Source organism: Scardinius erythrophthalmus, assembly GCF_964197995.2.
Source record: "Scardinius erythrophthalmus genome assembly, chromosome: 2".
NCBI lineage: Eukaryota > Metazoa > Chordata > Actinopteri > Cypriniformes > Leuciscidae > Scardinius > Scardinius erythrophthalmus.
Genome location: NC_138222.1, coordinates 54,926,456 through 54,945,056, shown reverse-complemented (window position 1 = coordinate 54,945,056; position 18,601 = coordinate 54,926,456). Strand labels below are relative to the sequence as shown.

Here is an 18,601-nt window from a genome sequence, read left to right as displayed (position 1 = left end):
ATAAACACAGTCAGTAATGTTTTAAGTGAACGTCAACAGTTGAGAAAGAAAACGCATGTGTAACAGTGTCTTAAAGTGACAGCAGCCTAATATATCTGCTGCTAAATTATGAGATAATATAAAAAATATCTATATGGCAGTTTTTCCCCATAGCATCAATGTCGAAATTGTGGCCAGTGAAAATGCTGAGTGGCTAATAACTTTGGAAAACCACTAGCCACAGTGACTGGTGAGCAAAAAAAGTTGTTTAATCACAATTAAGTATGATTTTGATACATACAGCACAACATACAGTACGCGTCTTCCCTCTCTGTAGCAAACAAACAGCGTCAGCTCTCGTGTGAGTTCGCTCCCGCACATACATCATTATGCGACAGGAAGCTCGTTCAGACGTTCAGGACCGTTTGCTGAGGCTTTGGATTACAGGTAATAATATTGTAAATAATGTTCAGTTTCTTGCAGAGACCGATCGGTTCGTTTTACAAAGCCTCAATGTATCGTCAGAAGCCACAGGTATTAATTTTGCTTTGCCTGTACATATATATTTTTTGACGTAGGCATTGACCTACATTATAAGAATCTCAAAGGACCACATTTTCAGCTAAAAATATTTACTGTTCAACTGAAGAAAAAAAGTCTCCTACATCTTGGATGGCCTGATGGTGAGTAATTTAACAGCAAATGTTCATTGTTGGGTGAACTATCCCTTTAGCGCTGTTGCAAAGACTCTCTATTCACTCCAGTGAAATCACAAAGCAAGAAACATGTCCCTGCTCTTGATATACAATCGCTGATGAACTTTTTTGGTTTTAATGAGAAAAAAGTACTAAATATACGAGGGCAGATTAGAACCCAGAACCTCTGACACGCTTAACAACAATTCTACCACCAGACTATTAGGACAAATGAATATTTAAATCAGATCTACATATTTATTCTCTAATGTAAATACTCGAGAGATTAAGAATTTATTGTAGTATAGTAGATGAAACTAACACATATGTCAATAAAGTAAACTCAGTGTACTACTGAAATTGATTTCTGGTTATTTTTTGTACATTTCTGATACTGTATAACCAGCAATCTCCACCCCCGCGCACACACACACTCCTGTCCCACCCAATTTTTAAACAGTTACGCCACTGTAAAATGCACTGTAATCCTTTGACAGTTGTTCTGCATGTGAACTTTATGCAATGACCAGGCAGTTCTCGTCTCTAATACAGGAGCTTACCTTTTCACACACACACATCCTCTTTAATAGCATTATTTTAAATCCATGCTTGGAGGCACCTTTACTTTCAACACAGCACTCATATTGACACAACATGATAGCTTTCTATAAAGACCTTTGTTAATAGATTACTTACCCTGTTCCTCAGTTGTTTAGACTAGCAGAATTGCAGCAAGCTCGGGTTTGCCTGTGTGCCTAAGGCTTAATGTGTAATCATGAATATTAAAAAAAATGAACTATAACTGGAAATGAGAATGTGGTAATTTGTTGCAACATGATTTAGTCACTGGTTAAAACAAATCCTAAAAGGTTTTAACCAAAGTAATTGGATGTAAAGTGCTTCTTTCTTCTTTTTTAATGCTGTCCTCTTATTACTTCTTCCGCTTCTAACGTTGTCTCTGTTTTTCTTCCTTATGCTGCCATGTCCTATAGATTGAGTTCTAGGTAATTGCTTTTGCTGCCAAAAGTATTTGTCTTATTTTTCTTTTATTTGTGCATGCAGTTGCTGTATCCTATGATTATACACTGTGTAATTGTACGTGTGTGTGTGTGAGAGAGAGAGAATGTTATCAGCTAATTACGTAAATCCAATCTTCCTTTACATTTTGAAATCCTTATCCTGTTCTCATCTTCTGCCGCTCAGATCTTCCAGGAGGACATGATGCGCTCCCTGTTGCAGAACTCTCTCCATGTGTTCCATGCGATCAGTGGAACCTCCACCTGATCTAGAACCCGATGCTCGTTCCGCACAATCTCCTCACAACTGAATGTACAAATCAAGATTCCAGGCCTTCAACAAGCATCCCATCAGAGAACAAGAATGTCAGCGTCTTTGCCTCGTTTTACTTGTTGTGTACAGCCAGTACACATTGCTTTTACAATTCATTTTAAAGGAAACATTCCCGCTCTTATCACGTTTGCCTCGATCTAGGCTCACATTGCCAAGCTTTTTTTAATTGTTGCAACCTTTACCCTCTGATCATTATGGAAGCTTATTTCCACCATATCATGCTTTGGTCAATCATAATTCGGACATAAAAGGTCATAATTATGACTTAAAAAGGTGAAATTGACATAAAAAGCCATAATAATGCGATAAAAAAGTCTAAAAAGGGACATGGTGATGGAAAAAATATTTCAATGCTTTGCGTTCTCTCGCAAAGAACGCTAACATTTTGAGAGCAAACTAATTTTCTCAGGGATTGAATTTTTTTTTTCCCCCATCTCATATATTTTCAATCACCATGTACCTTTAGGGACTCCGTATTTATGAGATACAAGTCATTATGAGATTAAAAAGTTTCATAATCTCATAATTATGACTTGGTATTATGATTTTCTAAAGCATGATTTTTGGGCTTTCATAGAATTCATATATTCACCCATCTCTATATGACAAATTTTCATGATTTTCTTTTCTTTTTCTTTTTTTTTCTGTATTTTTGGAAGTATGTCTCATTTAAGTAAAATGCGGAACCAATGCTATTTCATTTTGCCTGTAAATTTTCTCTGTGTTGTACAATCCAAGTTTTTCATCCCAGCCAAACTGTCCATTTAAATTGCAGGGACTCCACTGGAAACAGAACGTACAGTGTAGATCTCCCAGCACACCAAAGATCAAATGGACATTTCCATATCATATGGCTTTTACGTTGACAGTTTTACTTCCTGGAAATGTCAGATGATCTTAAAGTCTAAAGCTGAATCTTTGTACTGAATGATGAAATTCACAATTGTAAAAAAGACATAAACGTGACGACAGTAGAGCGCAACGCCCACATTTTCAGGAAGTATTTTTGCCATTTATCTTCAGAAAAAAATTCAGTTATAAGATACAAACCCAACCAACTAGTTTCAATGTGAATCACAACTTTACAAACTTATATACTGTATATATATATTTGGAAGGTACAATTTCTTTTATTTTTTATAGTTTTTTGAATTATGTAATCAAGTCAGAAAACAATGGTACAATGAAAATTTTAACTTTTAATCATTGAATTATTCACTGAACAAAATCATGACCTCAATTGGCCTTTTTGTCTACTTTGTCCTTATTTATGCTTGTTGCCTGGTGCAAACTGAATGTTGTGTAATTTGAGAGAATCATGGTTGGCTTTTTAGTTCAGCGTTGCCAACTGTATGTGGTCAAATCATATCATCCCTCTTCCCTATTTTCAGTAGTAGACATCAACACAGTGGTTACTGACTGGCTACAAGCTTGTAAGACTCAACGAAGATCATTGATGTGCATCATTTCCATCAGTAAATCAAATAGCATCCATCTGGAGTTAAAACGATATGATATAAATATATACTGTATATGCAAAGCTTTTTGAAATGAATGCATACCCCAGATGGTAGAGAACAACTGACTTTAGTGGCAGGAATGATATAATGCAGAATGTAACAGCGTAGATATTGATATCCAGATATGATTCACAACCTATCCAGGGCTAATTTATTCACACACAAAAAAAATGCTGTTAATACTTATCCGACCTTTCTGCACTGAATATGCAAATTGCAAACAGAGGATAATAGATTTATATAGGAAGTGTTTGTGTGTTGGGGTGTGAGAGAGCGAATGGAAACATCTACAGTATTGAAATAGCAGTATTTGCTAGCAGTTTTCATCTTTTAAATGTCTGCAATTACTAGTTTAGTAATAAAGTCATCTTCTGATCAACAATGGACAGTGAATTTTCTAGAAAGAAGATAGCATGATGAGCCATTTCCGAAGATCGGTTTCATTATTTCCTTCAAGTAATGTCAGCATATAATGTATGAATGTTTTTTTTTCTCCTCTGTGGTCTGTAGTTCATAAGATAAACTAAATATTTCAACAACAAAAAAAGGTCTTTGTGTTTATTTTGAGCTGTTTTCCCATAACTGTGTTGCTTTATTTACACACACACACACACACACACACACACACACACACACACACACACACACACACTGTAGTTAACCACAAAAACAAAAAACAAACAAAAAAACATGTTTGATAAAATCTGTGACCCTTGTCTTTATATCTTTGCAATGCATTGCAAACATTAATTATATTGCATACACAACTTTTAAATCCATTTCCATGTAATTTATGTCCAAGATGGTCTTTATATCTTTGCAATGCATTGCAAACATTAATTATATTGCATACACAACTTTTAAATCCATTTCCATGTAATTTATGTCCAAGATGGCATTTAACACAATTCATTTTGATGCCTGCTGACATGTGTAGCCTTCATAAAATGTCAGCTTCAGCGGTTAACTGTCATGACTAATGCATGTCACAGGCCCATACAATGAATATTTATATATCTATGTCTAAATCAAAGACAAATTGACAGTTTTGTCTTGCGCAATGATTTGCACAAGAAAATTGCTATACGCCTACAAATGCTGTGTACTGGAGAAATTACAGGTGTTGATGACAACGAGTTCTTGTCATGAAAACGGTTATGTTTGTCAATGATTTTTAATGAATGGTTTGAAAATGAAAGCCTTAGTAAGTGACTTTTATGTTGTGGTTTAAACATGAATAACTGTAAGAGCCATAAGTCATGGCATTAAGCAATCAGTAAATATGTCATTTCCGGTGTTGTGCCGAATTTCGACTACCTGCCAAATTATTACCCCCCTCGCTGAAGTCAGTACCTGATTGCCTAATCCTAACACCACCCCTAATCCTAATCCCTCCCCCACAATTAATCCTAAACCTACCAATGCTAGGGGGGGGGGGGGTGTAATAATTTGGCGGGGGTCGAAATTCAGCACAACACCGGCAACGACGGTTAGTTTTCTTGTGATGCAATATTGGAGCGATCACTCAATGACTATATCGTTTAGTGGGAGCGAGACAGTTTTTTGATCGTGTAACATTCTCCAGTCAATTTTGTTATTAAACGTTACTTAAAAGAAGTTGCTTGACTACGGTATGTTATTCGAGTTCAAATCACGCTCACCTAATGATGAAGAAGCAACAAAGATGAAAATCTAGATGTAGGCTATTGCTATCACATTAACCTCGCGTCGATGCAGAGTTTACAGTTTCAGAAATGTACAAATAACAACATTGCTACTTGAAATGGTATATTAACCAATTTCTTCATTTACTCCATTTCAAGCTAAATATCTTCACGATTTTAAACATTCTATCAGGATTTTTTTCATTCTGACAGGAAACATGTGCGAAAGCTCAGTAAAGTTATGTTAGCAGGGTTGACTAGAATATCCCTTTCTGACTTTTATTCATTGATTGTTTTAAGAGGATTTTTTTGGTTAAAATCAACAAAAATCAATTATTGAGAAAGTTCATTAAAAAAATCAGTTGTTCAGAACTGTGTCCTTGCCTTACCCTGAAAGTCGTAGGCTACTATTATTTACATTTATTTATATTTGCATTTATTTATTTAGTCATATGTGGGTAGACTGTTATTCTGTAAACACAAACAAAATTGACTTATCTCTATTTTATTTGTATCTATAGCCTATCCCGTTGCACTGGAAGCCTCTTTCGTCACAATGTGTGTGTGTCCTGGCAAAACCTAGCCTGCATTATGGGAACAAAATGTTGGCAATAGCCGAAATCTTGTCCTTGTGAGGACATTTTTTTGGTCCCCACGAGGAAAACAGCTTATAAATCATAGTAAGTGATGTTTTTTGAAAATGCAAAAATGGGGGAAAGAATAGAATATACAGTTTGTACAGTATAAAAGTCATTTTGTCTATGCAAAGTCCACATAAAACGTAAACACAACGTGCGTACGTGCGTGCGTGCGTGCGTGTGTGTGTGTGTGTGTGTGTGTGTGTGAGAGAGAGAGAGAGAGAGAGAGAGAGAGAGAGAGAGAGAGAGAGAGAGAGAGAGAGAGAGAGAGAGAGAGAGAGAACTTCGGTGTGAACAAACCGATTCTGTAATTGTATCATTTTCTGATAACTAGGTCGACAAGGACGATATTCATAATTTAACTCGACATGAAGCAGATAAATCCTTATAAACAAGGCAATATGCCACTGAAGTAGTGTGAATGTGTACGTGTTTCCTAGAGAAGTCCTGGAGTGAGTCACACACACACACACACACACACTCCACCCACTTCAGTCTGACAGCTTGTGTCAGTCCAAGAAGTTCCAGTCGCACTTCTCTTTCGATCCCGAGGCTGACGGACGTGACTTTACTGTTGTTGAATTAGGCTATTATGTCGAGCACGATTACGACCACTTAGAGTAGGCTACGGTAAAAATATCGCGTTTAGCACATATCAAAACGGGATTACGTGATTTCACATCGGATTTTACGCTTTTTACTCAGACTGCCAACACGATGTATCGATATTGGAATTTATCCCTGATGATATGCTTCTCTGTCTCAGTCCTGTTCGTCGGGTCTGAGAACACAGGTGGGTTTCCTGCTGTTGTGTTGTGTGTTTTGTTTGGAACGCTTTTCCCTGAAGTTTTCCATGAAAGCGCGTGCGGGATATCCTGTATAATTCCCGAAACCGTGACGTCAGAGACATTCTCGTCTGAACTTGCACACTTTGAGTTGTAGTTTGTTCATTTGTTGTTCTTATTTTATATTTTTTCCTCTTTTCTCTTGGTCTTCTCTTTTGCTTAAAAATGTTCCTCTTTGCTTAAAATCTTAGAACTCCCTCCTCCGAAGAATCTGAACTTCCTATGGGAAACACCTTTCAGGCTTAGTTTGACATGGGAAGAGCCGGAGGATTTGGATTCTGACTGTAAAGTGAACTACACTGTACAAGTGTATAAATCGCAGGTGAGACACCTCTTCAAAGAAGAATTTTCCCTCGGTAGATATAGTCGCGATAGAAACTCTGTGAACTATTTTATATTATGTGCCCAGAGCTTATTCGTTTCAAGTGATCAATAATATTACATATTTTTCAGCATTTATAATATATATATATATATATATATATATATATATATATATATATATATATATATATATATATATATTATTATTATTATTATTATTATTATTATCATCATTTAATTTTTTTATTGTTGAAGAAAGTATGTGAACCTATCAGTTAATTTAAAGATTTAATAGGTTTTTGCAACATTTTATGGTCCCCATAAGGGAAAAAAGCTTATAATTCATACTAACTGATTGCAAATGTAAAAATGCAGAAATATTTCTGTGATGGGTAGGGTTAGTGTTAAGGGAAGATAATATACAGTTAGTACAGTATAATAATCATAATGTCTATGGAAAGTGAAAACATGAAAACACAACTTGTATGTGTGTGTACTTGTACAAGTATTTTTGTGAGGACCAGTTTGCGTTTTAGACCATCGAAACGAGGACATTTTGGCCGGTCCTCAGGAATATGGGTATATTGGTCTCTAGGGTATAATGGTGAAACAGTAACTATGTTAGCAATGAAGAAAATGGTTTTGTTGTCAAACATTTCACTCAGTTTTATGAGCATTCTTGAGTCAAAACAGGACAGATCGGATTAGCACAAGTGACCCTGACACACTTATAATGCAGGAAAAATTTTCACGCAATTAAACAAGCCTGAGAGCCACAGAACAACCGCTAAACTGGCATTTAAGTCAATAAAACAAAATCAGGTCAGATCTAATCTAAACTAAACTCAAAGTCTACATTGGGTTTGTCATTTCCCCGTATATTACAAGTTAAATTTAATTTTTCATTTACTGTATAAACCCCCAACCCTTTGCCTTAAAGCCCTTTAATTTCCTCTTACGTTCCCCGTCGATTGTTGTGGTACAGGAAATGTAATGGACATAAATACAGTACTTAGTCTGATAATTCTGCCAAGTACTAAAATAGCTAATTTCATTTACTTTTAAGAAACCCCACACCTGTCATTGTGTTCTGAGGTGGTGGTAGCATGCCAGATAAAACCCTCAGTGAGCAACTTACCCTTAGTACTTCCTTTCCTGGGATGATTTTCACACAAAGAAAATGTTAACTACTGGAAATTTGTACATGTTGGAGCAATTGTGAACAAATGCAAGGTTACAAATAGCACCAAGCTTTCATCAGATGTCAGATAATCTGATTTGGATGGGTGTGGGTTGATCTAGTTAGTGCTTGTTGAATTGATGCAACCTGTCTTACTCGACTCGCTCCGAGCGGGATTCAAACTGTTGTCTCTGGCGTGGGAGATTGCAGTCTCTAGCTCACCTCTTGAAGCCAGGGGAGTGAGGTTTACATGCACAGCTCTAAGAGTAAATTGGCTCTGTTACACTCACCCTCCTGAACCTCACTCCCATCCGGGTCACGGCACCAAATGTAACCAGTCCTACTCAAGCATGTGAGATGGGCACGCTAACAAGGACGTTAAAGACTGCAGTCTCTAGCATCAGTCGGCTCTCACTAGCTTGCCTCCGTTACAGAAACATCGATCATGATTTTTCATTTCCGATTCCGATTATTTTCAGATACCGGTTACCAGTGTTTAAGCACATTTATTTGTTGTTTATTAGCTGTTTAACAGGTCAAACTGGCCTTAAACAAAAATATCTATAGCCATTTGAAATTAGAGGAAACCACTACATTTAAGCACGATCCAAATCATGATTTAAATTAGATTGTGAATTTTTTTTTTAATTTAAAGCAAAAACAGAATGGTCTGACTTAAGATTTGTGAAATTATGCTACATAAGAAAACCTGCACAAAACAAAAACAGCAGGCGAACTGAATGAAAATGCAGATTCACTCTCCGACGGTAGGTGGCGCTTATGGAACAACAGCAATTATTAAAAAAAAAACGTGTAAGTTATATGGGAAGTAGTTTAGCATAGCCAGACCTTCAGAGACTGACGAAGGTCTGGACTCAATCTCAGCTTTCATTGGTCAAGGACCGCCCAGAGTCGTCTGACTGACATGTAAAGCAACCAATCACAGTTCATTTTGTTCCACATCATGTTTAGGCGCGTGAAAATGTAAAGTCGATGACCCTACGATAACAGACCGGCGTGCGTCTAATAAATTATTCATTCAAGAACACTGACTTCACATACTTTTGAAAGCCTTCTTCTTCCATGAGGGGGTTTGGCTTCACGACGGCTTTGTTTCGAGGCAGACCGTTAATGAATTCGACACACACGTCTCCTATAGAATTCAACCAATCAAATGACGACTTTGAAACTCCTGAAGTGTTTCCCATTTTTTGTGCCTTATGCCAGTGTTGCCAAGTCTGTGGTTTTCCCTCATAATTGGGATACTTTTAAGTTGTTGCAGCGGGGAAAACATTTTTATGATTTCGGCGCTCCAACACCCCCAAAACACCCCCCAGACATACAAATTCTGTGGAGAATTCAGCCGTCCGATTGAGAAAATTGCATAGGGATATATTTTGGGCTACTTTTGACTGGCCACTGGGCCACTCTTCTGTGGCTGTGTCTATATGGGAGGTAGATGCAAAGAAAATGCCTTTTCTGAAGAGAGTCAGATCCCTTTAGAGGTGCATTCATAGAAACCCCCACCCCCAATTCAATATAAATTTGTTTCGGGCGTCGCAAACAGTGAGCTTGTTGATCTTTATTCACTAGGCTATTTTCTCTTCTGGCATATCTGTGTTCTCTTCTTTGCATCCGTCTTCAGCGTGTTGACTCTTGCCCGTGTTAACATCCAGTTTACAGAGTTCATAATATTTACACACAAATAACATTTTGGGAAATGACGGCAATGCAGTTTGTGTGCACAAGTCCGGAATAGAGATGAGCCAAAATAAAACGAAAAAGCTGACGTGGTTTTGTTTTATAGTCAGTGTTCATCAGTCACGTGATGAATAGGTGCATGTCTAGCCTGTGGCATTTTAGGGAGTTTCAGAGTTAAACATCATTCTGAAAAGTCACTTCCTTCTGGGACAGCCAGTCAGGTTAGTAAAGAGTTTGACACTGTAAAGCTTGACAAAGGCTACATTTAATTAGACAAATCAATTGTTTTCACATTGATGTAAGTCATACCATTAGATTCGACTAGTGGCCGGTCTTACAAATTAGTCAGCTAATGTATTTCTTCAAGACTGGTCATAACTTTTTTAAATCAGTTACATAAAAAGGTAGATTGGTCTAGCCTGATCAAGACTGATTAGCCCTAACTAATTGCTAGTTGATCAGGCTTGTCTTAACGGCTATTAACAGAACTGTTAAGAATGTGAATGTGTACCTTGAAATGCAATGTAAGTCGCTTTGGATAAAAACGTCTCCCAAATGCATAAATGGAAATGGATTATACACAATAACAAGGTTTGGAAAGGGAAGATGAAAATGCAAATGAAGTTGTGTAGTTTGTCTAACTACATGATGTAATACTTTTGGTTATGCTCGTGTGCAGTTGTAGCCAGTCTGTAGGCCTTTTAATTTAAACACAAACATTTCCTGAAATATATTTCACACATTGTATATAACCATCTAAAAAGGAAATTAATTTTAAAGTGATTGTAAAGGATTTTTTTAACTGTTGGGAAAGGAATAAGGGGAGGCTTTCATGAGAAACTGTGACTCATCTTTACTCAGTACGGAGGAATGCATGAACACAGCAACACACAATGAAAGTACAAAAGTGCTGTATTTTACGGCAGTAATAATGATACTAAAATCCACTTTCACCAACAGGACTGTTCAGATCCCAATAACAAGTCCTACAGAGTCTCACACCTGAGCCATAAAGTGAATGTCTCCAATAATAATGGACTGTGTATCAGTGTTTCAACAAACCCTGAAAACTGTGGAAACAGAGGCCATAGTCGACCGACGACCATTATCTTACCTCCACCTCCAGGTACTCGCCACGATAGCCAACTCTCTGATGGAAAACACTTCTATGTCCTTTTTTAATTTTTCAATGTTGATACATTAGCAGTGGACTCAATTATGATCATGAGCAGTATGTTTATTCAGTCTTTGGTGCCTTAGGTAATTCAATTAGTTAATGTTTATCTTACCTTACAGTATTTATGGTATCCTGTTTTTAGAATTAATGAATGTTGGGACATCCCATTATTAATGAATTGATGTTTTGGAATTAATGGATACAGACTGCAGAATCATTTGATTCATTTTACCAAAGAAGAAAGTCACAAGATTAACAGTTTATTTACAAAATATGAACGGGGTTTGGAATGACATAATAAATAATGACTGAATTAAAACTTATCCCTTTAAGTCTATAATCTATAGAAGTCATATTCACTCTAAACTGTATGAAAATGAGCGTTTCTTGGTCTTTACTTGAGAAAAGGGGATTCCAAGTGCACACAACCAGTGCATTATTATTGTAGCATCTTTAAATTAAATTATGTGATGTGATATAGACTGTATTTTGCTCCGTAAAAAAAATCCCCACAAATAGGCTGAATATCAAGTGGATAGCAGCACATTTTACTTTTAGCGTTAGTTCTTCAGGTTTTTAGGAATAATGGCATCTGTTACACATCAGGGATTTTGAATCTTGATTTGAAATTTGCTCATTTATTTCAGTGAAGCTGGTGACGGACTTAAGCTGCGGATATTCCCACAGCAGGATGAAGTGCACTTGGAAACCTGGTGATGATGTCCAAGACCTCGGTTTTTATTACTGGTATGTCATTTTGTTTCGTTTTTTTTTTGCATTTTTCCCTTTCATTTCTCATTTAAGTTCCTTGCATCCATGAATCGGTTGTAAACTTGTGTGTTTCAGGCTACCTGTGAATGAGTCAATAATAAAGTGTACACCTGAGACGATGAAGACTGGAGGATGTATCATACACAATGGGGATCTCAATAAAATGATGGAAATATACTATCTGTTCAATGGGACTCGCAATGGTGTTCCTGTAAACAACACGTTCGAGGGTGAACATCCATTACGTTGCGGTAAACATGCACCTTTTCACAGAATTAGCTACTCAATTATGGCACATTATTCATGGTTTTCACCTGATGTCACACTCATATAGGAACGCCAACCTAGATGGGGAAAAAAAGGCTTTCCTCCATTGCTGCAAATGCTTTATATGATGAACAGATTGAATTTAGGCTTTCACGTTTTTATATTAATAGTCCACTTTATTTACATGAATACACTACCGTTCCGTTTAGTACATAATACATTTCTCATTATGCGTTTTTCCTATATAAGATAATTATTGTAAAGAAAACCCTCATCCATTTAGCGTATTGCGTTCATATTCTATCTGCTCACCTATATAATATGCATCATCAATAAGTGGTCTTTTAATATCACTGTTTTAGTACATTAACCCTTTCAGGCTCAAATTAAGTTTTAGTAACAGGAAAAATCTGATATTTGGGGGAAATTATCATATGGGGTAGTACAATATAATCCTGACTTTTTTTTTAGAGAGACCTTCACATGCAAGGCGTTCTGGGATGTTGCAGATTTGCAACATTGGCCCAGTGTGGTAATTAGACACTGACGACTGAATATGATATGAACAATAACTTTTTATATACAACTTTTCAAACAAAGTGCTTTTCAGTGGCAGAACAACAACAAAAACAATATGGGATCCAAATCCAATATCTCAAATCCTCATTGAGTAGGGCATGTTTCCAAGTCACTTTGTCGTGTGGTACTCCAAGAAACAGTTTTTGTCTTTTGTAAAGCACAGAAGTACTTTGCACTTCAGGCAGGCCATTTGCGTGTAGCCACTCTTGCACAGTCTGCATCGTCCACGTTTCTCAGCATGGATGGGGAAATGATCGCATCGGTCTAATCTGACATCAACCGATGGTGCAGAGATCCTCTGAAGTGGAGGTGGAGGTGGGGCAGCCTGATGGGCGGTTGGATCATCTTCCAATGACGGTCGTCCTCTTTTCCTACTGTTCAAGTCAGCCTGTTTGCCAACCTTGATGAGGGCATCTGCAACTTGAACACGGAAGTCAAGAAGTGGCATATACTTCTTCTCCTGCTTCTGGGTGAGATGACGGCGATAGAGGAGCCAACCATTGACCAGTGATAGGTCAATCAAGTAGTACAAGATGCGCAGATACCAACGACGTGGGCGGATGTCAATGCGATAGAGAGCTGCAAACATGTCTGCTAAGTCTACTCCTCCCATGTTGTGGTTGTACACCTTGACAATGTGGGGTCTGTCCACTTCCACATATTCCTTCTTCTCTTTCGACCACCTTCTGCATCTCTCAACAGGTTCAGGGCCAATGAAGGATGATGCCAGCAACACTGCCTTGTTATCATACCACTTCACGATGGACATCCCACTTGTCTTTTCGTATTTCACTTCATACGCACCACGCCCGGCCTTTGAGAGTTCCTTGTCACTCTTGAGGGTACATCCACGGAGACGGTTACGATTGATGGTAGCAACTGTTAGAATTCCCATTTTCTTCAGTTCCACAATGAGTTCAGGGGAAGTGAACCAGTTGTCGAAGAAGCACTTATAGTTTAGTCCTTTTGGAACTTCTGATACGAGACGAAGCACAACTTCACCGGCAACACCAAGTCCACGCTCATTAGTCACGGTCCCTTTTCCAGTGTATACTTCAAAGTCATAGACTAGTCCAGTGACACCTGCACGAGTAAAGACCTTGATTCCCCATTTATGTGGCTTGGTCTTGATATATTGTTTCATTCCACTCTTTCCTTTGAAGGGGATCATCTGCTCATCAATGGAGTGGTTTTCTTCTGGTTCAACCTTCAAACAGTTGGCACGGACTTTCTCAAGAACTGGACGCACCTTGAATAATGGATCGTATCCAGGCTCACCCTTTTGCTTCACATTGGTATTGTCGTTCATGTGAATGTATGTACGCAGATTATCAAATCGCTTGCGTCCCATGACTGTCGCAATTGGGTCGTAGCGGGTTGCCGTCTGCCAGTACATGCGGTACGATGGCATACGTACTACGGTCATCAAGATGTGTAACCCAATGAATTGCTCTATTTCAGAAGGGGTTGTTTTCAGTTCTGGGCCATTCTTCATAACAGCATACAAGTTAGATTGTTGAGAAATATGTTCAAACACAGATTTGTCCATGAACTGATCAAAATACCACTTTGGACTTGGTATTTCGTCTGGGGGAGGTGAGAATGCAGGTCCTTGGAATGAAGAGTCTATGTCAGCTGCTGGGGGTTTCCTCTGCCTCCAAGAAAACTCTTTGTTGACTGGAGCTGGGCCTGGCTGAGGTTCATTGTCATCTGGGACCTCAGTGTCACTGTCTGCATGTATGTTATGAATTTCAACATCAAGGTGGTTGAGATTAGCGTTTGCCAGTGGCTCATCATCATCAAAGCTGGAGTCAGACTCGTATGCTTCAGGAGATTCCTCAAAATCTGGATCAGCAATTTTATCATCTGGAATGGATTCTGTGTCAGATAAAGCACCATCAGGAAGGCAAACATACTCAATGACTTCCTTGAGTGAGTAAATCTTTCGTCTGCCTGCCATAACACACTGGAAATCCTGCATAGAGAGTATTCTGTAAGGTAGTTTGCCAAAAAATGCTTTGACACAATGATCTGTACTAATAAAAGTGCCATGGAATTTAGGCTACATCAGTTTTCCTCACTGCACAGTCAAATGAACATGGTATTGTGCCATTGCTTTTGATCAAATCTGCCTCTGATTGTTTGTAACTTCACTCCAAATTATAACATTTTCCATATAGGAAAATAACCCTAGTATAAACTGTTGCTCAAAATATAGGCAAACTAGTAGATAAAGCATGTGGTATCCAGTGGTACCTATCTGGCCACACGTTGCAAATCTGCAACGTTGAAATAGAGCTGCACCAGGTGAAAAATCCAGAAGAGATCAAATCTACTAATTGGAATTTACTGTGTCTATATACACTTATGACTCTTCTTATGCAGTTTTAGTTTCAAATTAATGGAGGTTGATAGTGATACTTACACGAAATTGATGCCAAGAAAATCAGTTTCAGGGAATCCATGGAAACAAACATGCTGGAAGTGAGACTACACTGCCATCTGGTGAGCAAGTGGGAAACTGTTTGTTGCTAATGGACAACCAAGTCCTGCAGTGGTACTTCTGAGTAAAAAAAACTCATTAAATATGTATCTGGAAAAATAAGGTAGTTAATTTTTAACTGTTGCAAATTAGCAACGCCTGCCTTGAGAGGGTTAAGGCATTTTAAGTGTTTTTCACATGAAGTGTTTCACAATGTCCTGCTGTTTTTTAGCGATTGAAATTCTGCAACAAGTTCCCAAAACTGTTGTTCACATATTTTAGTTTTTCTTCTTTTGAGAGGTGATCTGAATATTCCGGTCCGTGCTGCAGTTTTATGGATGTTTTGCCCTCCAGGTCTTCGCGCCAGCCGCATGACTGAAAACTATGAATATCGAGAGTTGTCATTTTCACAAACTATTTTTAACATTGATCACGTTGATGTGTGGTGTGACATTGAGTGCAACCTTTATTGTAATCTGCAATAACTGCATTAGAGAATATGAGCTACATTTTCCAGTTTTTCTAATGTCAGTTGCTTCTCTGACATACACATACACTAATGAATAGTCTCTTTTTCTTTTTTGGGCTTATTTTGCAGTGAAACTAAACAAACCTCGACTGACAATCCATCGAGTCGGGCAGGAGCTCCACTTTCAAACAAATGAATCAGATTTAAAAGAGTTTAACAATGACTGCTACTCTTACCAGTACACATACACCAAGTGCAATGAGGTAAACCCTGCTCTGTACTTTTATGTTTAATAATACAGGATCAGATTCTCTCCATTCTCACTACAACTTTCAATACAACAACTCTTCTGATGCTTAAGACTATAGCAGAAATGGAAAATGAAAGTGTTTATTTAAACAATGCAGTGCATGCCGAGTCACATTTCAAGCATTATTTCAGCAGAGCTAATATTGCGCCATGTAGTGGAGCACGTGATGACATGTTAAACAAGATCCATATATTTATTTCTACCTATATATTTCTGTTGTGTTTACAGAATGTAACTGCAAACGGCGAAATTATATATAAAGTGCAGTTTGACCCCGCCTGCAAGTACAGAGCCAGAGTGCGGATCCTCTTCTCAAAAACTTGTGGTTTGGGGGGGAGTGATCCGAGTGACGAGGTGGAATACGGTACGTCTGGACCTAGTATCATAATCAACAATGATCATCACTCTTTGTTTAGATTTTCAGTTTTAAAGGGATAGTTCACCCAAAAATGAAAATTCTGTCAATGATTACCTAACGTTTTGTCATGTTGTTCCAAACCCGTAAGACTTTCGTTCATCTTCAAAACACAAATGAAGATATCTTTTATGAAATCTGTGAGTTTTCTGTCCCTCCATTGACAGCTTCGCAACTACCACTTTGACTCTTCAAAAAGTTCATAAAGAGATCATAAAACTAATCCATATGAATTGAGTGGCTTAGTCCAAATTTTCCAAAGAGACTCGATCACTTTATATGATGAACAGATTTAATCACATTTTTATATTAATAGTCCACTTTATTTACATGAATACACTACCGTTCCGTTTGGGGTCTGCAATATTAATTTAATGTTTTTGAAAGAAGTCTCTTCTGCTCACCAAGGCTGAGTATTTATTATCACAATTTAAAATACCTGTATCTTCAGAAAACCAGAAAGCTGATTTTCAGCATCAGGATCCTTCAGAAATCATACTTTTCATACATACTTCACTGTTGTGTTGTTTCATATTTTTGTAGAAACCTCATACTGACCCCAAAGCTTTGAACGGTAGTGTGTGTAGGGTTACTTGCTTCACATCCTGCAAATGAAATGTGCTTTCCCTCTGGTCTTTGACAAATGAACTTGAATGTTTTTCTTTGTGCTCTCGTAGGGGAGAACAGTGACCCGCACTTGCCTGCGTTCCTGGCTGTCGTCATAATCCCGCTCATAGTTTCCTGTTGCCTGATAGTCTCTCTTGTGCTGCTCAAAAGGTGATGAATCTTTGATTTTCATTGTTCTGCTGTTTGATTTGAAAATACCAAATATGAAACGATATTATTGCATATTATCATGTTTTAAGAACTGACTTAGTATTGATTACTGAGGCCTGGAATGAACTGAAATCCGAACTTGTTTTTCTTACTTCAGACATAAAGACATCATATTCCCAAAAATCCCAGAGCCAACGCTTCTCTTTAAGGGCATGCTCATCAACAACATCAGAACCTCAGAGGATCTACGGGTAAATTGTGCAGCAAGTTATCATTCGTTTGTTTAAAACCTCTCCGATTTTACACATTGGCCTGTAAAAAAAAAATATTGGTTGCACTTTATTTTACAGTACTTTTAGTGTTCTTGTGCAAGAAAATACTGGGTAATATAAGGTAATTACATGGGTTAAGGTTAGGTTTAGGGCTAGCAGGGCTGTAAGATTAAGTGCTACCAAAATATTATGATTATATTAATATTCTGGATTCAATCTCTTCCACCACCAGAGTCCTGCATCTATCAGACTGTATGTCCCCACTGAAGAAATCGTAGAAAGCAGTATAAGTCTTGAACCTGACACATCACTTGTACCATCCACGAACAATGTGTGACACGAGCCGAAATAACTATTTCTGATGACTGTAAATATCCAGTAAATCAGGATGGACTCAAGGCACACTCAAAACTTACACTGCCTGGACAATGTCTGTGCAAGGAAGACCAAACTCCTGCTGTCTGTTTCATCGGTTAATGAATAATGAATCCAGGCTCCACCTCCCCTGTTTTGAATGGACTTCGACCTCACTTATTACGCATATTGCTATGTGTTGCCAGTAAATTGCTCTTCCTAAGACTGCAGTGACTTGTTATCGATGAATGTATTGTGAAGATAAGAAAAGCAATCAACTGACTTTACAGTGGCAGGACGGTTGGATCTGATTACCTTGTATATGGAGCCAGCGGTGTATCCAGAATGCCAGCGGATGACACAAGTATCAACACCATTAATATAGCTCGATAGAAATACACTCCAAAAATATTCATGGAACGTTAAAACTTTTTGCACACCTTTTCTGAACTTTTCCATGCTTGTTTTTATAGCCGCATTTATGGGCTCATGGGTGTTTTTGCACGGTTTACAATCTAAACAAAAAGAATTGTATATATTATTTTTATATCATATGTATGTATATAAAGAAATGTAATTTTCTATACACTGTGAATTGTTTCATGTATTTTAAAATGTGGTTTACTGTATACACAAAATGTGTATGTATATACTGTATGTTGACTTTGGATGGTGATTAAACAATAGGGATATAGAAAAAAATAACAGATGTAAAAAGACACAGAAACATTCAGATATTCAAAATAAATGAGTTTATATTTTTTCCTTTTCCTTTTTTCACATCTGTCATGTCAAGTTTGAGGGAACATGATGTGATTAAATTGTTTGCATG

The 18,601-nt window shown here is 37.6% G+C and overlaps 2 protein-coding genes across 5 annotated transcripts in view; both read left to right on the top strand.

Moving 5' to 3' along the window:
- dock11 (dedicator of cytokinesis 11) overlaps positions 1-4,084 on the top strand; it is a 113,937-nt gene extending 109,853 nt beyond the window's left edge. For all 4 annotated transcript variants that reach the window (XM_081359414.1, XM_081359412.1, XM_081359413.1 and 1 more), the window contains one exon: positions 1,878-4,084. In XM_081359414.1, the coding sequence (XP_081215540.1) occupies positions 1,878-1,958 (81 nt within the window). In that variant the 3' untranslated portion in view covers positions 1,959-4,084. The remainder of the gene's footprint in view (positions 1-1,877) is intronic.
- Positions 4,085-6,357: 2,273 nt separating this feature from the next.
- Positions 6,358-18,601, top strand: il13ra1 (interleukin 13 receptor, alpha 1). The gene is made up of 10 exons (XM_081359455.1): positions 6,358-6,639; positions 6,883-7,013; positions 10,857-11,022; positions 11,721-11,820; positions 11,920-12,095; positions 15,771-15,904; positions 16,180-16,315; positions 17,044-17,143; positions 17,301-17,394; positions 17,648-18,601. Exons 1-10 carry the CDS (start codon positions 6,564-6,566, stop codon positions 17,750-17,752), a joined length of 1,218 nt encoding a protein of 405 aa, XP_081215581.1. The 5' UTR covers positions 6,358-6,563; the 3' UTR covers positions 17,753-18,601.